Genomic DNA, 25,790 nt, shown 5'->3' with positions numbered 1-25,790 from the left:
TAGTTCCTTACGTTGTTTATCAAGCGTTTGTACTGATACGGAATCGCTTGATGATGCAATTGCTTTCACCTTGCACACTGCTCTGTCTCACTTGGAAAACAAAAGCACATATGTGAGAGTGCTGTTTGTGGACTACAGCTCAGCATTCAACACCATGGTGCCTGCCAAGCTGGTGGTGAAGCTCCAGGATCTGGGTTTTTACAGCTCTCTTGTGCAACTAGATACTGGACTTCCTGTCAGGCAGACGCCAGGAGGTCAGAATGAACAACATTACATCATCGACACTGATCCTCAACACTGGTGCTCCACAGGGCTGTGTTCTCAGCCCACTCCTGTACTCCCTGTACACACGACTGTAGAGCCAAACACAGCTCCAACGTCATCGTTCAATTTGCTGATGACACAACGGTGGTGGGCCTAATCACCGATAATGATGAGACGGCCTACAGAGAGGAGGTGCACAGTCTGACGCAGTGGTGTGAGGAAAACCACCTCTCACTCAACATCAGCAAAACCAAAGAGCTGGTGGTGGTTTCAGGAGAGAGAAGAGAACACACCCCCATCACCATCAACGTGACACCAGTGGAGAGAGTCAGGACTTTCAAGTTTCTTGGAGTACACATCGCAGAGGATTTGACATGGACGGCTCACACAGACGCATTGCTGAAGAAGGCATAACAACGCCTCTTCTTCCTCAGGCGTCTCAGGAGGTTTGGAATGAGCCCCCACATCCTCCGCTCGTTCTACACTGTGGAAAGCACCCTGTCTGGCTGTATCACTACCTGGTATGGGAATAGCACCAGCAGCAATCGCAAAGGCCTACATAGGATTGTGCGAACTGCTGGACGCGTAGTAGGAGGTGAGCTTCCCTCCCTCCAGGACATCTACACCAGGCGGTGCATGAGAAAAGCCAAGAGAATTATTAGCAACTCCAGCCACCCAAGACATAGACTTTTCTCTCTGCTACCCTAAGGCAGACGGTTCCGCAGCATCCGATCACGCACCAGCCGGATGAAGGAAAGCTTCTTCCCTCAGACTATCAGGCTGATGAACACTTAACACACCCCACACAGACAGACTCTTCCATACCCCTCACTGCACACCATCAATATGTAGCATGCACTGCACTTTAACCAACCCATACTTAACACAATACTGCCTACAACAACTATGTGGACACCTATTCATTGCACATATCTCCTTTTTTGTTTTCTTTTTCTTTTGAGTTTTTTTTTTGTCGGTATTTTGCACTGTCGTTGTATTTGCACTTTCTGTATTTTTTACTGTCAGGAGCCAGCACCTAAGCTTTTCACTTATTATAGCACACGTGCTGCTGATGATGTGACAATAAAAGTGATTTGATTTGATAAACAATGTAAGGACATGCGCTATAGCTGAACTGGGTAAGCTAAATTGTCCGTAGTGTATTTGTGTGAATGTGAGAGTGTATGGGTGTAACATAACTGGTAACATATATATTGTAACATATATGCTGGAGGTAAACATTCCATGCAACATTCCTTGAAAACGGTCTGGGCTCAGTCGACAGGACGGTTTACGACTTATGTAAGACTTACGTAATCCAGGGAGACTGGAGAGATAAGCCTAGATCTTCAAAGACATTCCTGCCCAAATACACACACACACACACACCCACAAGGCTGTTCCGACAGAAAGAAAATGAACTCAGAAATCCTGGACCGGCACAAAACTAAAGTGTTATGTTTTGTAAACTTTGCATCTAATTTCTGACTTTTCTTACCTTATAACCTGTATGCCTGTTCCCTTTAGGCCTTTTTAAAGCATAAATAATGTAAAGATATGAAAAATTATGTTGATGTACTTTTAAACCCCCCATGTTTGGTACTGATGGGTTTCTGCTGACATTTTACAACACATGATGCATGAAGCAAGATTATAACTCGCATTGCTTTATTCTTTAATTCCCTGCATTAAATGCCTCTCCGCATGCTTTGGGCGGACACCCAAATTTGCATACGAACTGCCTTGAGACCAAGGAAGGTTTCGCGCTTAAACTTTCCCCTGAAATCATTGGTCAGAATGCTGAACGGGTTGTCACGTGACCCGCAGGTATAACCAGACTTCTCCCCAAACATCTGAACAGAGTAGTCTGAACAAAGAACCCATCAAAGGTGGCCCTTTTGGAGGGCCACGCGGCTCTTCTACGCCGCATGGACTTTTCCCGCCACGCTTTCTTATTTTCCGGCAAAGTAAACTTAGTTTAAAGTTTGCGATCGCGTTCCTCAGAACTGTTTTACAAACTCAACGCAACAAGAAGGACATCAAAGGATTTTCCATCACGACGCAAAAAGAAAGAGACCTCCAGACATGAAAGTCCAGGTATTTTTAGTTATGCGATTAAGCTGTGCCCCTTTTATCAAAAAAAAGTGTTTTTGTTTTTATAATCTTGGTGATCCTTAATGGTGCGTGTGGAACTGAAAGTTTTGTCACTCTTCTATCTGAAATCTCTATTTCCTCGCTTTACTATTTCTCTTTGTTGTTACACGTTCTATTGACCCGATATCTCCACGTGGTTTACCTTTGTTCTATGTTTAATGTATGTTTGTGCGTTGTTCATTATCTGTCTGACTAGTCAATAAATCCTATTATAATCAAATGAATTGTATTGTTTGCCTCACGAGAAAATGTCACTGAAATACAGATTCCCCTGCCTAGCTGTTATAAGTAGATTAAAACTTAGAAATGATTAATCTACTTCACAAGAAGTAGCAATTAAATTCCCTTTTTCTAAATGAATAGATTATTACTGTGGCCGCTCGGAAGAGCGGCGGCTCTGCTTGTGTTTGTTTGGTCAAATTAACAATAAATTGATCCGGAATATTAATGATTAATAATAATTCATTATTGTTGGTAATTAATATTCATAATCTGAGAATCCGCTCAGTCACGCGGGCAGGATGATATACAATCATATGTTTGTTTGACCAAACTGACTGAAGCTTAAGCCAGAATATTAATAATTAAGAATAAACCGTTATTGTTGATTATTAATATTCATAAAAAATGAGCTAATTTCTGTTACATGGGTGTTTCCCAGTGATGGGTTGCAGCTGAAAGGGCATCTGCTGCGTAAAACATGTGCTGGATAAGTTGGCGTATCATTCTGCTCTGGCGAACCCTGATTAATAAAGGGACTATGCTGAAAAGAAAATGAATGAATGAATGAATGAATGAATGAATGAATGAATGAATTTAGTTTAGAATATACCAATAGTAGTTTGTCAACTTTGTTTGTGTGATATTTCAGTGCATTTCCCATTGGCATTTTAAAAACAATGATGAAAATCATTCCTAAATGGAGAAAGGTTTATCTGAAGAAATCAAAACTAAATTATGAGATAAGACAGACAAATTGTGTGTCAAATACAAAATCGAAGTGACTTGTCAAGTTTGATTTTAATAATCTTGACTTTCTTTTGGTAATTTAGTTTTGGTTTTACAGCATAAATGGCTACGAATCAAAACAATGAACATTATAATTATGGCAAAAGATCCAAATATGAGATACATGCCCAATCATAGTATAAAAGTCCAATGTTTTTCACATTACGACAGGCAGAATTGCCAGTCATAAATAAATTAAAAGTGGAAATGGCTGAAACTGACAACTTTGACAATCTTCACTAATTTGATCATAACTGGCTACAGATCAGAATGAATTTAAAGTATGACAAAAAAGTTAACATTTAGTTGCCAAGTCAATTAGGAAATAAATATGAATATATGTTAACTCAAAAGTAAGTGGAAAAACTTGAAATTCAAATTCTAACTTATGTACACAGCCTTCTGGACAAGAGTTTAGTACACTGAAGTGAGTCTTTCCTGTGTAAGAGTTTATCAGCAGCATTAAGCATCAGCGTTATTTCCTGAACAGAGACAATGGTTTATCTGAAGAGGTCAGTCTGGAGATGATGAAGACTCTTCCTTTTTATTCTCCTTCCGTTTTTTAATCAGAAGACATAATGTGAAGAGAGAAACGATCATGCCAAGAACAAGCAGCTTCTGTACTCAGGGGAAGGAATGCACTGTTTGTCTCTTCTGCTCCCCCAGTTTGTAGAGACATTTAATCTTTAGAAAGTTTTCATTTAGAATTTAAGTCTGAGAGGCAAAGATTTACAGCCATGTAAGAGAAAAAATGTGCTTTGGTGAATCCTAATTGTCTGGTCAAACTTGGTGAATTACAATTTTGAGATTACTCAAGTCATAACTGAGGTACTCTCAGATATGTAACTTAGTCAATAAAAAAATGTAAGTGATGTTGACAATTTTTGAGACAAAAGGTAGTTTTTAAAAGAGTCATGATAATGACAAAAGTCAAAATTGAGAGACAAAGTCAATTATGAGATGTGGCATGGAAATAAATTACAATTCGAAATTCATTCATTCATTTATTTATTTTCCTTTGGCTTAGTCCCTTAATTATCAGGGGTCACCACAGCTGAATGAACAGCCAACTATTCCAGCATGTGTTTTATGCAGCGGATGCCCTGGCAGCCACAACCCAGTACTGGGAAACACACTCTCACATTCATGCACACACTCATACCAAATTGAAACCGGTCACCACAATGGAACGAACCGCCAACTTATCCAGCATGTTTTACACAGCGGAGACCCTTTCAGCTGCAAACCATCACTGGGAAACATCCATACACACATTCACACACATACACTACAGACAATTTAGCTTACCCAATTATGGCGCATGTTTTTGGACTTGTGGGGCACCCGGCGGAAACCCACGCGAACACGGAGAACATGCAAACTTGAACCAGCGACCTTGCTGTGAGACGATTGTGCTGCCCCCAATTTGAAATAATAAGGCATAAAAAATGTCAAAATTGAGAGCCAATTATGAGATAAAAAAGTTAATTACAAATACATTTTATCAATCACAATTAGCAAGTCAAATCTAAGATAATTATGAGACTGTAAATATGCAATAATAAATTTACACATTTACACAAGTAAATAAATAGACTCAATGATGGACTAAAAATCGGTGGAAATCTGCGGATTTCTGCTCACACAGATTCTGCTTGGGCCTACACATAACCCATAACCCATGAAAAAAAAGCCCAAAACCTATAACCAGTGGAATTAATAATAATAATAATAATAATAATAATAATAATAATAATAATAAAAAACGGATAACCCAAGTGGTTAAAATTTGCCAAAGTCCGTAGTGGACTTGACAACACTACTATTAAAGTCTGTAATTAGAAAGTATGTAAAAAAGGGCGTTGCTAGACCTGGAGCTCTACTGGGGCGCGCACATGACAGCTGAAAGTATCGCACACCAGACGCGCACATTCGCATGCTATTTAAAATGAAACTAATCAGATGGCGCTGCAAAAATATGAAAAGTGTCCTGTGTCTTGGCTGGGTGCCGCTGATAGCCGCCGACTTGCGGTGCCGGTGTGTGTACCCTGATAGAAAACTGTTTAGAATTCAAAAATGATTATTAAATTGCATTGCTTTTACCAGCGTTGGTTTGGTTGCACATAGATAATAACATCTTTATTTCGGAATTACCACTCTTAATAAATACACTTGCATATTAAGTAAATCATATCTCAAAGCATACTGGGGCACTGGTGATTTTTATTGGGACACGTGCCCCAGTAAATTGGGTCAAGCATGCCCCTGACCTGCCCCCCTTTTTTATGTCCGACAAGCAGTCATAAGGCATTCACCTATCAATTTGTGCACTCAGGGACACCTGAAAACTCAGTGAAAACTTTCTAGAAAACGACATACTGATTTCAGGCAAAAATACTAACATTATACATAAAGTTCTGCAATCTGCATGGAAATATTCAAGACGTGAGCCTAACTCGAAATGAAAACAAAATTGAAGCTATAAGTTAAAAATTCTGATATTTTAAACATAAATAAAATGTTACAATGATTATGCGTATATAAAATTATAAGACACATTACTACATTGTGGGGCTCCAGTCTATGCATGCAGTTGAAGATAATTAATCTCACCTGTCGTCTTCAGAGTTCAGGTAGTTGTCTGATTATGTTGACATGTCACGTCTCCATAATATAAAGTTAATGCGGGCTGTGCTGGTTTTTATAACAGAAAATTAGTTAATAATCCTCGAGTCATGGCGTTTGGAGTTCGTTCAGCAGTAACGTTAGTGGCATCACTGTTGACGGTGGCAGTTAGGTCGTCCACACAAACGTATCCATTTCCTTTCATACACAAACTTTTCAGAACAAAAAGATTACATTGTATATTACCCAGCCTTTGTGTGTACCTTTCGTCTGCGTTGTAAGTCCTATACGAGCAAATTATTACCATATTACGGTTAGGTGTAATATAATATTATATATTATTATAATATTATTACCATATTACGGACCGATGTGAGTCTTTTTTACTCGTCGGATAAAATGGCGGACAGTGGGGCACAGAATATCGGTGATATGATCACCTGACAATCAAACTGCCTGCAAAAGGCCACTTGAAATGAATGAGTTTAAAAAATCATTTGCAAAAACATGATTGAAAAAGTCAATCAGATATTTTATATAAAAAAGTAAACTAGTCATTGTTGATACTTCATTATTAAACAAGTTAGTATGACTGTTGGTAAAACTCCAATAATCCGTCTCAATGGGCTATATGCACACACTTTTAAATTTCAGCCAGGCAGCCTGGCAGCTTTCGGTGAACTGTCCATTACAAAATTGTCCCATTAAAGATCTGATTTCTTTAAAAATCAGCAATCTTCACAGTCTAATAGAAATACGAAATGAAGTGGGTCTCAGACCGGAAAAAGCGCTGCATTAAATTCCATTTCCCCCTGCCATGTCTTTCAAACATACAGTTTATTTTACCCCAGTATTTTCAATGGAATTTCTGCGGTAGCCTGTTGCTAATTTTATCTTGTTTTATACTTGAACAACTAAATAAATGCTAATGTCTTTTTAACTGAATGTATTGTAATTACATTACAACATCGATGCTGTAAAAACAACCTTGTGAAATTGAAAATGGTCACATTAGGCTTTCACCGGAAGTTTATCGTTGGCTTAAAGCTCTAGCTGTGCAAAGAGTCCAGACTAAAGAATGAGTCTTGTGTGCCAGAAAGGTCATGGCACTGTTAATAAACCGAGTGTTAATATGTTAATATAATATAATAATAAGTTAATATATATCAGCAACTAATCATTTGCAATTGATTAATTCAAATAACACATAGGTTTCAATTGGTTTTATTATATAGATATATACAGGGATATGTACACAGTACAGTATATAAATCTGCAAGGGCTTCTGCATCTGCAACAAGGCATGCCAAAAACAGAAATATGACCGTTGTTATTGTGAAAGTCTCTGAACTATCACTCTTCACAGACCCAGTTAAAAAAAAAGATTCATGAATTATAAATTATCTGAAGGAAAACAAACAAACAAAAAGAATCACTAAAATCTGTAGTCTCCAAGCCCCAAATTAGTTGTAGAGTTCCAACAGTGTCTTCTAAAGCAAAATGTAGTTCCTAAAATATCCTGACAACATCAAAACTACACTGAAGTGAAGCTTCTATGTGTTTGCAATGTGAAAACAGCACAGGACGGGTGAGCGTTATGTAGGACATAAAATAAACACCACCACAACACACATGGTCTTATTATAATGCACATATTCATACTGAAGAGCTTCATCATCATCATCAGTTTACATACAGATTATAACAGCAGCACTGGTCATGTAGAGTAGCGTTGGTAAAGTCTTGTGTAACCATAACACACTTAATTGACTCATGTCAATTATGAGATAATATGAATTGAGAAATCATTTCGATGAAATACAAAGTCAAAATGTTGCCAAGTGACTACGTTTGACTTGACTTATCCCGACTTTCATTATTTAGTCCTTTCATTTATTGCATAAAACAAAGCCTAAGTTTGGCTTGACTAATCTTGGCTTTCATAAGTTTGGCTTTGCTTTATGTATTAAATAAAACCTTGGCTTTGATCTAGGCTTTATTTTATGCATTTAATGAAAGGACTTATCTTGACTGTTAGAACTTAGTCCTTTCATTTATTGCATAAAACAAAACCTAAGTTTGGCTTGACTAATCTAAACTTTTATAACATAGATTTTGTTTATCTAAGAACTAAGTTTGACTTGACAAATCTTGACTTTTATAATTTAGACTTTGTTTTATGGAATAAATGAAAGTACAAAGTTTGACTTTCATAACTTAGGCTTTGTTTTATTCAATAAATGAAAGTACTAAGTTTGACTTGCTTTATCTTGACTATCACAACTTAAGCTTTGTTTTATGCAATAAATGAAAAAATTAAGTTTTACTTGACTTATCTTGACTTTAATAACTTATTCCTTTCATTTATTGCATAAAACAAAGCCTAAGTATTACTTGAAAAATCTTGACATTCATAACTTAGGCTTTGTTTTATGCAATAAATGAAAGTACTAAGTTTGACTTGACTTATCTTGACTTTCATAACGTAAGCTTTGTTTTATGCAATAAATAAAAGGACCAAGTCTGACTTTCATAACTTAGGCTTTGTTTTATGCAGTGAATAAGAGGGATACGTTTAACTTAACTTATCTTGAACTTCATAAATTAGGCTTTGTTTTATGCAATAAAGGACAACACTAACTTGACTAATATTGACTTTCGAAATTTAAGTTTGCTTTGTGATATATAAAATGATTAAGTCTGACTTGACTGATCTTGGCTTTAATAATTTAGGCTTTATTTAATAAATGACTGCAAGCCAATAATTAGAACAAAAAGCCAAATTATGGGAGTCAATAATGGGATAAAAGTTAAGAGTTTATCATAAATTATGGCAAATTGACATGATGGTCATTATTAATATTAAAAGTATATTATAAATCAAAAGTACGAGTTATAACAATGACAATTCAAAAGATATGAAGTCAATTATGAGACAAGTTAAAATTATAACAAACTGAAAAGACGGTCAATTACAACATGGTCAAACAACTGTAAATCAAATAAATTATGACTATTTCATCATTTTTTGAGTTCTTATATCATCAAAACTGGCCACTATAAACACAAGTCATAATTATGATGTCAAAATTGAGATGAGAAGATTATGAGGAGGTTAAATGAACGTAAAATTATTAGATGTCGAAAATATACGAAATTGACTGATTATGAGTGTAAAACTTTTAACTTCGTAAGTTTTGATTCATTTTGTCAAAACTGACAACAAAATCAAAATGGGTCATGACAGCAAATCAAAATTGAGATGCTAAAACAATTATGAGTATATAATAATCAGTAGAGAATATTACAAATTAAAACAGTCATAATTATGATGCATGAAAATTAAGATATTAAGTCAATTATGATACAAAGTCAAATTAGGCTGTTGTAACTCAATTTTAAATTTGACGTTTAATTTGTCACAATTTTGAACTGTCCTAAATATCAGCATTTCGATTTTATATATTTTGTATAATACATTTTTTTTTTCCATATTTTTGAAATATCACTGACACAGTCACATCAGCAGACATAATATTCAACATGCAGGCTTTAACTATAAATTGTCAATTTCATCAGCCAGTTTTCATGTTTAAGCATCTGTTTTTAAACCAACAGACGTTTTCTTTTAAAATGTAAGTGCACAGCCTTAACTAAAATCCATGTTGTAACGAATTTTTTAAAAACCATGCTGAAATCACATGCTACTTTTGGTCTTATTAAAAAAAAAAACTAAATTTTTACTATTTAATCCAATAACTGGATCATAAATCACGCACGCTTGTTTCCTGCAGTTGAGTTACACCGCCTCGCATCCGTTGCTTAAAACAAAACAGCAGCCAACAACGAAATGATTTAAACCCATTAGCCCTCGATGATTTAAACTCTCCAAATACGCTGCGTTGAGTATTTAAGGTCATAACATGATCAACTTTGGTTACTCGAATCCCATACGGAATTCCGTTGCACACAAGACAGACATATATTACTGTACCTCCTAATCTGGTACACAAACACAGGGTTCGTCCACAAGGACTGTAAATCAGAAGCATAGTGTGCTTTCGTTATATAAACAGCAGAACCATGAGACACCTTCTAGAAGGGTCGGTGTAAGTGCTGTTGCCAAATCCTCGACACAAATCAACCCGGACATCCCAGAAGTCATCTATAAATATCACTTGATATGTCTGCGAAGGAAAAAAATAAAATAAAAATAAGCAAAACCTCAGTCCAAGTAGCAGTAACGTCAAGCAAAAGCTCATCAAACTGTCTGGAAGTGAAAGAAAATTTACTGTTGATGATGGATGTCGAAAAACAACACAATGAGGAGTGATTACATCGAATGGCGGATGTGAAAACAAAAGAATCGCAGTGTATGTATTAACTAATGCAATATACACAAATATTCTGTATACAAGTATGTACAAAACACTTGAGAAGCGTCCGTTTCCTTCATATTTAGCGGATGGAAAGACGAAAAAAAAGAAGAGGTATCAGGGGAGAGATGGGACAGTGATATTTTCTCAAAAGGCGCATTCAGCGAAAGACTTTGAGAGACAGGAAGGCTCTTGCCAAGGCATGTAGAGCAGTAGTAGATGGGGTCAGTAGTGTTCACTCGGGACTTCCTCACTGGATCTGAATGGATGGAGATAGTGGGGTTTAGGTGGAGTGCATGTGTTTCTGTGCACGCAGTGGGGTTTTGAGGAAGTGACATCATGTCTCTGGAAGCTGGCTGATGTCTGTAAGGTTGGTGTCGTTGAGGATGGCGCGGATCCGGTCTAATGACTCGGCCTGCCGAATGCGCTCCAGCTGCACCTGCGGGAGGACAACATTGCACTTTTACGTTCATGTGGAAACTGGTCTCTCAGGAAAACGGAACTTCTGTATGTTTTGCCGAAATTGGTGGCAAGTTATTTAGAAATTAAATTAATAATAAAAATTATTCTTATTAAAATCGTATTTTTATTAGGGCTGTGCGATATGGGCAAAAGAAACCTATCACGATTTTCTTGAACAATGCTGCGTCTAAATCACAGCGCCGGGCAAAAGTGTAAATCATTTTTTAAACAACTTTAAATTTTAAATGTAATTTATTACTGTCATTTTTTTTACTTATAGCAAAACAAAATGTAACAATTCTGGGACTCTAGGGGTGGGAATCTACTGAGACGCAAAAGGGACGTAGTGGAGGAGAAAAAAATTGGCTGAGTGAAAAAAAAAATGGGTTGGAGAAAAAAAAATGGGTGAAAGAAAAAAATGGGTGGGAGAAAAATATATATTTTTAAGTTTTTGCATTCTCTCGCAAAGTTTTGCGTTTTCTCGCAAAGTTGTTTTCCATTATCTCGCAAAGTTGTTTTTTGTGTTTCCTCGCAAAGATGTTTTGCATTCTCTTGCAAAACTGTTTCTTCACAAACACTTCCTGTTCACTTCACTCACGTAAACCGTACCGTTTTTGCCGAATTTTTTTACCAAATATTTTACTGTATTTCTATCCCACTTTCTTTACATAAAAGCTGTGCGTCGATCGTCGCCTTTCATATGCAACCTCTGAACCAGTGAATGTATAAGCGCTGACTGACAGACGTGCTCCGTACAATAAACTGATCCTAGATCAGCTTCTGTACACGCCATTTAAAGTGACGCCTCTGTTATCAAACAAGTGAGCAGCAATTGAATCTCTCGTTTTGTTTTGTTTGATAACAGAGGTGTCTCTGTAAGAATGCACAGATCAATAATGAAAGCATTCCATTACTTTAGAAACTGTTTGTGCTCATTTAAGAGAAAATTAGCTGTTTAAAATAAAACATGTAGGATGGAGATGTTCACATATTATTCAGTGTATTTGTCTGTTTAAACATACATCCAAATCCAAAAGTGCCCTGCACTTTTGCTCCTCTGTAAATGACGTGTACAGAAGCTGATCTGGGATCAGTTCATTGTACAGAGCGCATCAGTCAGTCAGCACTTGCATGCATTCACTGGTTCAGAGGTTGCATTTAAAAGGCGACGATTGACGCACAGCTTTAATGAAAGGAAAGTGAATGCAGACAATTCAATATTAATTTCAGCGTGCTTCAAAGATTAACAATATATCAGAAATAAGGGAAAATAATTAATGACAGGATGATAGTGAGATAGAATGGTAAAATACGGGAGAATTTCGGCAAAAACGGGAGGGTTTACATGAGTCAAGTGAACAGGAAGTGTTTGTGGAAAAAATATTTTGCGAGAATGCAAAACATCTTTGCGAGGGAACGGAAAAAAAAACAAAAAACTTTAAAATATTATCTATCACTGTTTCTCCCACCCAGTTTTTTTTCTTCCACCAATTCTTTTTTCCTACACCTATTTTTTTTTTTCCCACCATCACGTCCCTTCCGGATTTCCGTAGGAATCAGTAAAGTTCTCACGGTACAATATGATCATGATACTCATTTCACGATACAATATCATTGCGATTTGAATTATTTTGTGATATTTAGTAATATATTGCAATTTATTTCCTTTTTTAACTTCAAATTATGTTCCTCAAAATTAAGAATCAAGGGTGCATTATCTAATTAAAAGTAACCTTAAAAAATAAAAACAAAGAAACAAACATCTATCTAAAATCAGACTTTTAAACAGTGTGTAAATACAGTAGATGAACCACGTTAACTTCAAACAAGCATATTAGAAAAGGTTTAATTGGTCTTTCAAAATGAAATGTAACAACTAAATCATTCACTTATTAATAACTAAATTAACAAATAATTAATAAACGTTTTCAAATGTCTATATGCGAGTTTGCTTGAAGCCATTTGGCAGAATAACTAAAGAAGTAACGCCAGATCTACTATCCTCTCTCAGGACTGTCTGACAAACCGTGTAGAAATGAAACTGTGGTTTAATTTCTAGTGAAATGCATTTACCTGAAGGGTCTGGGACAGTTTGACAAAATCTCTCTGGACCTGCTCGCTGACGTCCAGCTCTGCCTGAAGTCTCTGTGATTTGTCTTTCTCTTCAAACACCTGAGTCTCCAAAGCACTCTGCATCAAACACACATTTTTAAATTCACAGTGACTTGATGTTTGCATCTTCACATGATTAAACCAAGCGGCAACACCCCACTCTCCCTCATAAAACCAATGTGGAAGTAAAAGAAACTGCAATTCATTGAAATTCCGCTAGGACTAACTCCAAAATAGAGCACATTTCTATTAACCCCAATGTTTACAAGGCCAACTTTACAGCAGAAAAAAAGATGTTTAAAACCTGGTACTAAAAACAATTTGAGTGTTAAAAGCTAATATTACCTTTCATGGCAACTGTGTGAATTTTTTAATAACTCATCCATTTCATAATAAGTCTGTATAATTAAGGGCATGGCTAGGTCTTGCTGCTTGTTGTCACTCCACCTCAGCCAATTCCAGCTGATTAGCTACTGAACTCAGCATATTTGCCATATTTCTGATTTGTTTTCTTTGGCTTCACACAGTCAGTTGCCCACTGGGATAATTTCTTACAATTATCAGATAGTATGGCATGCGCTGTGCACTTAATTGTGCTCACAAACCATTTATGTGGCCTCCATTTCTGCAGTGAGAGAAATTCTTATATCATATGTATAAATGTATTTGTTTTATTTAAGATCCTTTATTTATCATTTATAATTTTCACTCTCCCCGCTAGGGCATAAGATGTTTCCGCACATCGCTCCGCTTGCGCATGCATATTGGCATATATTCTTACATTGGAAATAACAAACGTGTACTCAAAAAAGACACAATATGTCAATGGCCCACTGCTATAGTTAATCCAGTGTGCGTGCTTATTAGCCTTGGAACAGCAATAAACTCGGAACTTTAAACTAGCACACAGGCGCATAACTTTGTTTGGTTGCAGCAGTCTGCTCGCGGCACTCGCTTAATGTCAGGTGACTCGCGCTCTGCACAGCCTTCACCTGCAGTTCGTAATGTATTGAACAGACACACGTCACTTCATAACTATATTGGCCGTTTTTCGACTGAACAAATAAAGGTTTTTTTGATGTCTTGGTCACACTATGTGGAGAGCCGGAACAAATTTCCGCCAATTGAATAGCCCTAATCTATGGTTTAAACTCACTGCCCATTGCATTAGTTCACTTGTTTAACTCCCTATTGCAAATATCAATTTAGCCAATCACATTGCATGATCTCGCGAAAATATGGACCCAAATCTCTGAGCAATGTTTCAAGCATCTTGAAGAATTTATTCCATAAACTTTAATTTACCTACAAGCGGTACGTAATATTATTTATGAATAAATTAAGCATTTTACCTTTATTATATATTCTTTTTATTGTTCTGTACAGCACTTTTATTCAGATTGATTGATTGATTGATTGATTGATTGATTGATTGATTGATTGATTGATTGAGAACATTAAATGTTTTATTTTGGATTTTTTTGTTTTATCCAATACAATACTTTTGCATGGGTGGACCTTCTAAGAATATTGCTTGTCTGATCAGTCACATGAACAGGAAGCAGTGAGTAGGCTACGAATTTTTTATTTTTTTATAAGAAACAACTTAAAGCTCGGCAGGCAGCAGTGTAGTGCAAAGGCAGAGCGGAGTGGGTCACATGAGGATTCAGACCTTGCTGCCGAGGGTGTCTTTGAGCTGCTCTTCTAGACTGTTCTTCAGGCGCTGGACACTCTCCAGCATCTGGCTCTTCTCTGCCAAGCTGCTCTCCAGCTGTTGTGAACATCAGCAGATCAGTCAACAAGGACAGAAGCAAAACAAAAAACAATCTACTTTAGAACAACAATTTGTCACTAAAACTGGTTCAGGGATTATTTCACCCCAATATAATTTGTGACCCTGCAGCAGAAAACCAGTCAAAAGAGTGTTTTTGGAAATTGATGTGTGGTTTATTAGGATAGGGCAATATTTGGCTCAGATACAGCTATTTTAAGGATTAAAGAAATATAAATATTGAGAAAAATCACCTTTAAATTTCAGCAAATTTAGGTTATAGAGATGAAATATTTAGTTTTAATAGAATTATAGAAAAAAAAATGTACAAATTGCCTATATAACATTGTAATGGTTTTTGGTATAAAACCAAAATCAATAATTTTGACTTTAAACAAACCAATTATTTTTCAATAATTGATTATTTGGAATTTTTAAGTAAATTTTATTTCTAAACTAATTTAGAGGATTGATCACGGCTGGTCCCGCATAAGCCAACTCATGAGTCACCATAAATAACCTAAGTTCCATAACACAGTCATCTTCATTCTGAATAATCCCTCCTTCCACCCTACTCCTCCTCCTTTCCTAGACGACGGCATGGCAACCCAGTGGTTGGCACTGTTGCCTAACAGCAAGAATGTCACTGGTCCTAGTCCTTACCAAGTCAGTCAACATTTTTATGCTGAGTTTACATGTTCTCCCTGTGCTCCCTTGGGTTTTCCCCGGGTTCCCTCACACCATCCAAAAACATTCGAAGTTAATTTACTAATCCAAATTGGCACCATAGACATGCTCCTAAGTAAGTAGTTATCTCTTCATAGCAATCCCTAAATGTTCATTAGCTACAAACAGCAGGGGAGTTCTTGAGATCTACCTGAGCTTACACTGCCCTCTCGCCCTGCAAATGGGAGGGAGCCCCGGGCTCAAAGATCTTATGAGCTCTTTCCTGGGACAGCATGCCAAACACACTTTTTAAGTAAACATTAGCGAAGTGTGAACTCTTGAAATACAATGCATTTTTGTAATTTCCTTCCCCCAAAAAAGTACTAGTGCAACATAACAGTGGTGTTTTGTGATCCAGGGTCACATATAACTAATAATGAGAGCAAAAACCGAACAATACCATTAATCTTTGCACTCATAGTTAAAAATTAAATATTGTAGAATTGTATTTTTAGACATAGCACTGCCTACCCCAACTCTAATTAATTTGGGATGCTGAAAACCAAAAATGAAAAACGATTGAAAAATATGAGTTAAAAAAGGCTTTGCTGTACCCGTTCAGTGAGTTAATTTGACTCCAGGGGAAATCACCATAGGGTGTGAAGACTGAACTGGACATGAAAATCACTGCACTAGGAAACCCATTTATTTCAATGGCTTGTGCCGCACAAGATGATTTGTTGCTGCACCGACCAATGCACAACAACAGTGAAGCAGACCATGAACTATTTTGCACAGGCGCCATGAAAAAAGTTCAAAATAGCTCAATACTCTGCTCTGTGTATATTCTGCTCATATACAAGTATACTTAGGCCCCATTTACACTGTCAGGTTTTGATGCCCAATTCCGATTTGTTGCCTATATCAGTGTTTTTGCCAGTCCGTTTACACGTTCTTTTAATTGTGACCCATATCCAATGCATGGATTTACACTCGCTATACAATTTACGACGTCTCGCATGCGTAAAGGCGGGTTCTAGCATCTGTGCCACACTAGCCATGATGGAAAAAAATTGTCTTGCTTTTAACTCTTCGAAGTTCGCCCAAAATTAATATGATTTTGAGGCGGAGGCAGAGGGAAAGGGTCGATATCACAGCTTGTGCCTATGTTTTATATATGGTGTCCTCCACCATTCAGAGGAATTTGTGGGCACGAGAGAGATCTCAGGTCTGGTGGGAGCAAATTGTGGCAATTGACCACTTTTCTCCTCCTCCTTTCCTCTGTTGTTGTTGTTTACCCTGTCGGCGTCTCCTCACACGATCTTCCTTCTACATCATTAAACCGTGGAGAAGGACCACATTGTCGCAAGTTTAATAACGTACAAATCAGAATGCCTCAATAAACCCGATCTGCCCGTTTACATGATAGTCGAATTATAACATATTCAATTTATATCCGATTTATTTTTACACATATGAAGGAGGCCTGAAACCGATCTCTAAATATCCAAATGCATGTGTTTTTGTTCGTGTTTACACGTTCACAGAACAGATCCGATCTGTGTCACATAGGAGTGAAAAAATCTAAATTAGGTCACATTTAACTGGCAGTGTAAACAAGGCCTTATATATGCATGCATGAACCACACATGCTTACTGTAAAAGCAAAGTTTACTCAACAGACAACACAGAAAAGACATTTCTATTTAGTATACTTGTTCCTGCTGCTTTCGATATGATGAAAATAAAACCTACATAAAATAAATACAAATAAAGTTTGTTTGTGGAGTAAATAGGGGAAAACGAATACCATATACAGTTGAAACCAGAAGTTTACATTGTATAAAAAGGCCACATAACCATTTAAAAAAAAAGCCATATGTTAATGTGACTAAACTTTTCTCTTTTAGGTAAGTTAGGATTATCACATTGGATTCTGTTATGCTTAATAGCAGAGAAATGAGAGAGATAAATTTTGAAAAAATTGTTACAACTTTTATTGAAAGTCAAGTTTACATACAATAAGATTATTATGCCTCTGAAAAAGCTCAGATGATGGTGTCATGGTTTTTGAAGTTTCTGACAGGCTAATTGACAACATTTGAGTTAATTGGATGCACAACTGTAGAATAGTATTTAAGGAAAACCTCAAACACACTGCTTCCTTGTGACAATATGAGAAAATCAACAAGTCAGAATCAACAAAAAAGCCAGTTTACAATTTGCTAAATTACACTCTGAAAAATAATTTTTGGAGACATGTCCTGTGGTCTGATGGAACTAAGAATGAGCTGTTTGGCCATAATGACCAGTGTTACATTTAAAGGAAAGCTTAGGAACACCATCCCAACTGTGAAGTATGGGGGCGGCAGCATCATGTTGTGGGGCTGTTTTGCTGCAGGAGGGACCGGTCCACTTTAAAGCATAGATGGCGTCAAATAACATTATGTAGAAATACTGAAGCAACATCTCAAGACATCAGCCAGGAAATTAAAACTTGACCAAAAATGGGTTTTCTAAACAGATCATGACCCTAAGCATACTGCCAAATTAGTTAAAATGTGCTTTAAGGACAACAGAGGGAATGTTTTGGAGTGGCCATCACAAAGCCCCGAGCTCAATCCTATTGAAAAAGTTGAAAAAGCTTGTGTGAGCAAGACAGCCAACAAATCTGACTCTATTACACCAATTCTGTCAGGAGGAATGGGCCAAAATTCCTGCAAACTATTGTGAGAAGCTTGTGGAGGGATACCCAAAACATTTGACCAATGTTATACAGTTTAAAAGCAAAGCTTAAAAAATACCAAGAAAATGTATGTAAACTTTTGACTGTCTGGAAATCAATAAAAAAATAAAATAAAAAATAAAAAAAACTGTTCTCATTTTTCTGGCATTTAGCAAATGTAAATCATTTAGGTAATCCTAACGGACCTAAAATAGTAAACGTTTAGTATGATTTACCATCAGACAATTAAAAAAATGGTTATGTTCCTTTTTTTTTAGAGAGTGTGTAAACTTCTGGTTTCAACTGTATACATATGACTTGCATATCTGTGTTCTTTCCTACCTGTTCCTTCTCACTCTTCACTCGTTCCAGTTCCGTCTTTAGGCTGGAAAAAGATGCTACAGGATGGAAGAAAGACAACAACAAAAAGTCACATGCTGTAGTAGTGTTTGGCAGTTTTTTTTTTTTACTTTTGATAACAACAATATTTAGCTTTATCTTTATCCTAGGGCTTAGTGGCCACATACGTGGACAGCACATTTTAACTCTTATGTCTTATATTTTGTTACAGACATAAAGTGTCACCCTGAAACTGTTTTGCAGCATATGAAATGTCCCAAACACTATTTTAACCGTCCAAAAATGGGCAAATAATTTTTTTTTTACTGACAGTCAAAACATGTTCAAAAAATGTGTGTATGTGTTATTAATGCATTAAAACAGTCAGGAAAAAACTGCTGTATTCAAGGCAGAAATAAAGAGCGTTTCATTTGGTTACACGAAGGTGAATTTATTGTGTTTTATGGAAGTTCAGACCACGAGTCCACATATATGGACATCATTTTTTTCTACAAGTACATCATATCAAAGGATGATACTTAGGTGTTATTCTAATTAGATTTTAATGAGCCCAAATAGCAAAGAGAAAATAAAAATGCATGTAAAAGAATAGCTTGGGCCTCAAGAGGTTAACTTTAGCTAAAAAGCTCATTTGCATTTAGAAATCATTAGGGACACTAGTTAACATGATCCAACAATGAACTGCACTTCTACATCATTTAAAAATCTGAAGCTTAATGTCTACATTTACTAAAAATACACAGCTAAATATATATTTTTATATAACATTAGTTAATGCACAATGGACTAACATGAACAAGCAATGAGCAGCTGTATTTTATTAAGGTTAATAATGTTAGATTGTGTTAGTTAAGCTAGCTAGTGAACAGCAGAGTGATTTTAACTAACATTCTACCTCATGTCCTTGACTTTACTACATACAGTATAGGGGAATTACTAACTTACGTGACACGGGTTTAACCGAGCATTTAAAAAAAAAAAAAAGTCTTTTAAAAAAATACTGGTTGCAATAGCAAACTTGTCGTGTTGTGCAGTAGGATGCCAAAATCGAAAGTCCTAAAACGTAAATTTTACCATACACCACACTGCTTTTAATGCCAACAGCAGACGTTTTTGCTTAACAGCCATCAGAAGAGCTGAATGAAGTGACGACCTAATTAAAAATGCTTGACTCTGCAGTTCTGAATTCATATCAGGCAAGTTCACGCTATGCTGAGTCATACACATTACACGATTTTTGATCGCAGCAATGATTTCAGCAATAATAGTTAAATATGGTTAATTAAACTATAATTGTGTGTGTACACATACATATCGTGTGTATCGTGTGTATACACATATATATATATATATATATATATATATATATACACACGATTTCGATCGAGTCTGAAACCACATGATCTGGCCTGATTTCTGATCATGTGATCGGATCTGGATATCCCTAATAAATTTTGCTTGGATGTTTTGGAGACACGACGGTGTATTTGTTTATATATAAATACATTTTTAAACGCTGCTGTCAACTTTACCTATAAAAAGCTTCAATGCGGGAAAAAAAAGAAAGGAACTCCAAAAAAAATGTTGACCATAATTAAAATGAATCCTTAGTAGCTTGACATCAGTTTCAAAGCAGCTTCAAAACACTGACGCAATGAAGTATGCAGACAATATTTCGAATGAATAATGTGGAGTGACATTTCCATTATATAATGCATATTTGCAGCAGCATGAGCGCATCACATTTCATTTCTCTGGCTTGAACCCAGTCACGTGATGTTATTTCATTAGCATTAGTACAGTACGCATCTAAATGAAGCAGTACGTAGCGAAGTGGATGTGATGAGAAACAGTGCTGATGCATGGGTTTAGCGAGTGTGTTAGGATGACATCTGTGGTGCCACTACAGACATACACGACCTACACAAACACACACTCAGGCAGAGGTTCGTACCTTCCAGGATGTCTGAATACAAGGGCACCAATTCAGGGAGAAGAAGCGGAGGAGAAAAACACAGTATTGGAATTGAAACACGAGAAGGAGATATACAGATAAATGTGTTGTGCATTCCTCTGGCTCACAGAGTTTAATGATGTGAATCAGTTTTGTTGAAAGCCAGATGAAAGGAGCAATGCTTCAAAAAGAGTAGTTGGATTTGGTTGGATTTTTCCAAACAGCTGAAGACTCGTATTTCAAAGTCTCAGCGAAAGCCAGTGCAAACATTCACTGCAGTCGAGAGAGGCTTTTAATCATTAAAGTTAAAGGGGGGTGGGATGGACAATCTTATATCATATTTTCATTTAATGTTAATGTGATTTTTAAAGATTTGTTATAAATTTTTTGGATTAAAATTCAATTGAGAAGGGTTATTATGATTTTAAAATATTAACTTTATAAACGTATTATTGTTTACTGCTAACTAATGTAATAAATTAATGTTTTCTAAGAAGAATTAGAAATTTTATACAGTAATATTATACAATTATTAACCCTCCTACAGTTGTATTTTAAAAATATTTCCCAAGTGAACAAAAGCAAGAAACGTTTCATAGTACTATTTATTTTTTAGCTAGATTTTTTCCTGCAGAATTTCTTATTTCTTTTAGTTTGGCTGTAAAAAGTAAAATAAAATAAAAATAAAACAAAATGAACAAATAAATAAAATGTTAAATTTAAAAACTGCTAAGGTCAATATTACAAGTTTTTTTTTTTTTTTTTTGATTGGCTACAGAATAAACCACTATTGTTCAATGCCTCATTATCTTAACTTGACTAATTCACCTATTGAGGCCTTCAAATTGAAAAATGCGAATACTAGTATCTTGCAAAAATATAAGTAGTAAAATTATTTTTATTCTAAAACTATGGCTTAAAAAATGTGTTGAATGTATGATGTGTAAACATCTTTCCGTTAAATAGCACATTTGGAAATATTTGAAAAAGAATTCAAATATCACAAAAGTGGTAATAATATCATCTTCAACTGTATGCAGCAATTAGAAGCAAATGAATATATTGCTGTATGCAGCAATATGCAGCAAACTGAACAATTAGATTATTTAAAATCTATAAATAAGTCCCAAGTCAGTGCAAGAATGAATATATATTCATTAGTTATATAATTATATAATTAGGTAGAATAAATTATTATATAATTAGGTAGAATAAATTATTATATAATTAGGTAGAATAAATATAAGCACACTGGATGGATGGATGGATGGATGGATGGATGGATGGATGGATGGATGGATGGATGGATGGATGGATGGATGGATGGATGGATGGATGGATGGATGGATGGATGGATGGATTGATGGATAGATAGATAGATAGATAGATAGATAGATAGATAGATGGATAGATAGAATAGATAGATAGATAGATAGATAGATAGATAGATAGATAGATAGATAGATAGATAGATAGATAGATAGATAGATAGATAGATAGATAGATAGATAGATAGATAGATAGATAGATAGATAGATAGATAGATAGAATAGATAGATAGATAGAATAGATAGGATAGATAGATAGGATAGATAGATAGATAGATAGATAGATAGATAGATAGATAGATAGATAGATAGATAGAATAGATAGATAGATAGAATAGATAGGATAGATAGATAGGATAGATAGATAGATAGATAGATAGATAGATAGATAGATAGATAGATAGATAGATAGATAGATAGATAGATAGATAGATAGAATAGATAGGATAGATAGATAGATATATGTTTGTGTGCCAAATCAGCAAAAACACCACTCAAATGTTGAAATATTATTATAAGCTTATTGTAAACAGGGCTAAAATCATTTTAGGTCATTTTTAACCAAAACAAAAAGTTATGGGCTGCCTGTTTAAAATAGATATTGGCAAGTTTTTTTGTGCAGTCAATAAGAAAAATATCAATCTAAAAACCAGGAGTGGGGGGCAACATGTCCCCATCTCAACCAGTGATTCCCTAAATCTCTCATTCAGTTGATTCGTTTAAGAAGGCTAATTCATTTAGAAATTAAGCAAATGACAGTTTATGAAAGGATCACTGATTCATCGACTCAAATAACTATACATGCCAAAAATACTATGGAAGTTTGGTTACCAAAATTCTTCAAAATATCTTCTTTTGTGTTTAACAGAAGAAAGAATTTAAAACAGAAACAACTTAAGGGTCAAAAACTCGAACTATTGTTGATCTAGATTTCTTTGACTATCCATCTGAATGGAGATGCCAGTCCACTCACCGATCTCTTCTTTACAGCCCTCAATCTCCAGCTGTAGAGTGTCCTCCAGGTTCTCTTTGAGGCACTGCTCCGCCTGGATCTGCTCCTTCAGGAACAGAATTTCAGCCTTCAGCTTCTCCTCTAAATGCTCGGCTGCTGTGCGTGCAGAAACAATGTCCTCCCTGTACTGCAACACCAGCTTCTGAAGTTCCTGGGTGGAAAAACTAAACTTCAAAAATGTGGACAATCATCAATTCCACACATTTCCAACATTGTGAAGTTCTTACAGTAAATGCACAGCATTGACCTTATTCTGTAATGTGTAAGAGCGCTCGTTTTTGTGATTGTTTTAGAACAGGAATGTCAAACTCAATTCCTGTAGGGCCGCTGCCCTGCACAGTTTAGTTCCAACCCTAAGTAAACACACCTGATCAAACTAATGGAGTACTTCAGGCCTGTTTGAAACCTACAGGTAAGTGTGTTGGAGCAGAGTTGGAACTAAACTGTGCAGGGCTGCGGCCCTCCAGGAATTGAGTTTGACATCCCTGCTTTAGAACTTCTGATTCAGTTGCCTAGGAAAGAAAAGACTAGGAAAAATAAACTGTAGAAAACGGTCAAACTACTTGCTCTACAAATAAGTGTGTTCATGACTTTACATAAAAAGAAAATAATTAGAAAATATCAGTTTGCAATATCAATAGCATAATGAGCTGAAAATTAATGTAAGTGAATGAGACCGGAAGTCTCAAGCAAAAAAGTTTCCAATGGCTTCGCCCTCTCATACATCAAGAATTAGGTCAATAAGGGGCCATTTACACAACGTTATCAGTCAAAACCAAGAAGATTTTTGAGTGTTTTGCCTGTTTGTTAACATGACAACAGATTTTTTGTTTTTGTTTCGTTTTTACTGAAAACTCATAATTCTGCAAACCTGTTTTAAAGTGGAAGTTTTACAAAACGGCACAGTTTTTTTTGTCTATGTAAACAACTTTGAAAATGATGTTGCATGTGTTCAGAGGAGCGTTTGCTATCAAGGTGACAGCCAAATACTGTTGTGTATACATATAGTTTTAACAATGTTTTGTAAATGTTGTTTTTAAAAATGCAACAACTTTTCAACTTAGACGTTTGGGTTAAACGTAACCCAAGTTATTAGTGACTGGAGGTCACTAGGGCTGGGCGGTATATCGAGTTCTGGGGAAATATCGATATGATTCCTCAACGTGATGCGGGATTATCCAATATCTTTCATATTGATATGGTTTAAGGCCACAAGTGCGCATTCTGTGTGAGGTGGCACACAAATTCCACTTGCACAAATGAGCACATGCGCAAATTAATGATTCACTCCCTGAGTCATACAAAAGATTTGTTCAAAATGAATAAATCGTTCAAGAACAACCCATCACTGAAGCGACATGGAGGAATATGCAGTGTTCCTTTTATCCATAATTTCTTTTGCAATTGACAGCAGGAACGAACATAGAAGCCTTGTCAAATTGAAAAGCAGCACCTGAGTTCTGTGTTCAAAAGAATTAAAAACGCCAAAATGGAAGGAATTTATACCACATTTCGAAAGTGAAACCACCTCATTTTCACTGATTATAAGTTCAGGATAGGGTTGTGATGATGAGGAAATTTCCACACCGGTAATACCGGTATCACCATGGGAGTGGGCGTTTCATCTTTTTCTCTTTTTTTTTCTGCTTTTAAATAGCTTATAAATGCGTGCGTATAAAACATTTACTTTCAGTTTTGAGGGAATTGCCAATTCGGCGTCAATTGTTTGAATGGACGAAAAGGAAACTACAAAAAAAATTAAATTAAAATAAAAATAAAAATCACTGTTATTAAACAACACTTACCCTTTTATTAACATAACGAATAAAACACAACAATGCTACAGGCTGAAAAAACTGTGGAAGTTGGAACTATATAAATAACAACCATAAAAGGCGTCTTACACTGTCAGTGGCGGAATATACAGCAGTGGCAAGACGTTTTATTTGTTGCAGATTTGCGTGTTGTTCCTTATTTAAAATACCTTTTATTTTTAAAATCTCTCAAGTTAATGTTGTCTATCGAGTAGGGATGTAACTATCAGAATTTCACGGTACGATAATACCTCGGTATGAATGGCACGGTACGGTATTTATTGAATAATTTACAGGAAAAACAAAACTAATAAAAAGACTCGAAAAAAGTGCTAAAAGTGTTTATTTACCTTAGCACTAAACATATTAATGACATACAAATTAGCCATCTATCTGTAAGTTTCGAAACAGGAACTTAAATTTTTCAATTTTAATAACAAAAAACTATTAAACCATATAAAAAAAAATAAAGTTTCAATTTAGTATTGTTGAAAACTCCTCACATTCAACATTTAATCACTCACTCACTTAGATAGAGATGGGTTTTTTAAGGAAAATTATCATATAACTATAATCTGGTAAAAGCTGGGATCTCTGGGCATGTCCCCTGCAACAGAAAAAAAACCCTCTCCTTTGGGACTGAAGTTTCTGGGACAGAGAGGTATGATTTAGCCAAGGATGACAGCAGTGGGTAACGTTGTGCATTGTCTTTCCACCACTTGAGAGGACAAGCCATGAGTGAGATAGAGGTCTCCTTGTGGTACAAGTCAATGTCTGCATCAATCTAACAAGTGTGCTGTGTTCTGCAGTCCCCATGACTGTTTTTAGTCATATTCCCCAACTTATATTTCACCACAGTCTGACAGTGCCTGCATAAGGTTTTTTTCTTTGTCTGTCACCTTTTCTCCTTTTTCATATCTTTTTAGAAAGAAACCGAAATGCTTCCACACATCCGATTTAAAACCCGCTTAAGGTTTGATCATTTCCAGCTCTTTTTTTTCCCCGCTACTAGCTACACACTCCATTTGCGTATTACTGGATCCGTAGTGACAAAAGACCGCAAAGGATGATGGCCACGCCTAGGCTGATGGGAATTGTAGTTCCCGCTACCTCCTGTTCGCTTCATTCGCCTAAGCAAACTTTTCTCAGAAATATAGTT

General features: G+C 35.9%; 2 protein-coding genes across 6 annotated transcripts in view; one reads left to right on the top strand and one right to left on the bottom strand.

Annotated features, from left to right (window-relative positions):
• The window catches only part of mcama (melanoma cell adhesion molecule a), a 638,953-nt gene that overhangs the window by 384,477 nt on the left and 228,686 nt on the right, over nt 1-25,790 (top strand). The window lies entirely within an intron of this gene.
• The window catches only part of rabep1 (rabaptin, RAB GTPase binding effector protein 1), a 52,090-nt gene continuing 33,559 nt past the window's right edge, over nt 7,260-25,790 (bottom strand). Inside the window, 6 exon segments of one of the 2 annotated variants that reach the window (NM_001365498.2) lie at nt 7,260-10,866; nt 12,963-13,079; nt 14,674-14,772; nt 18,506-18,561; nt 20,478-20,489; nt 22,779-22,968. In NM_001365498.2, the coding sequence (NP_001352427.1) occupies nt 10,765-10,866; nt 12,963-13,079; nt 14,674-14,772; nt 18,506-18,561; nt 20,478-20,489; nt 22,779-22,968 (576 nt within the window). In that variant the 3' untranslated portion in view covers nt 7,260-10,764. 2 annotated transcript variants of the gene reach the window in all.

The sequence above is a fragment of the Danio rerio genome, chromosome 5, assembly GCF_052040795.2.
Source record: "Danio rerio strain M-AB ecotype USA chromosome 5, GRCz13ab, whole genome shotgun sequence".
Classification (NCBI taxonomy): Eukaryota; Metazoa; Chordata; class Actinopteri; order Cypriniformes; family Danionidae; genus Danio; species Danio rerio.
Note: the sequence above shows the minus strand (reverse complement) of the source record. Positions and strands in the feature narration are given on the sequence as shown.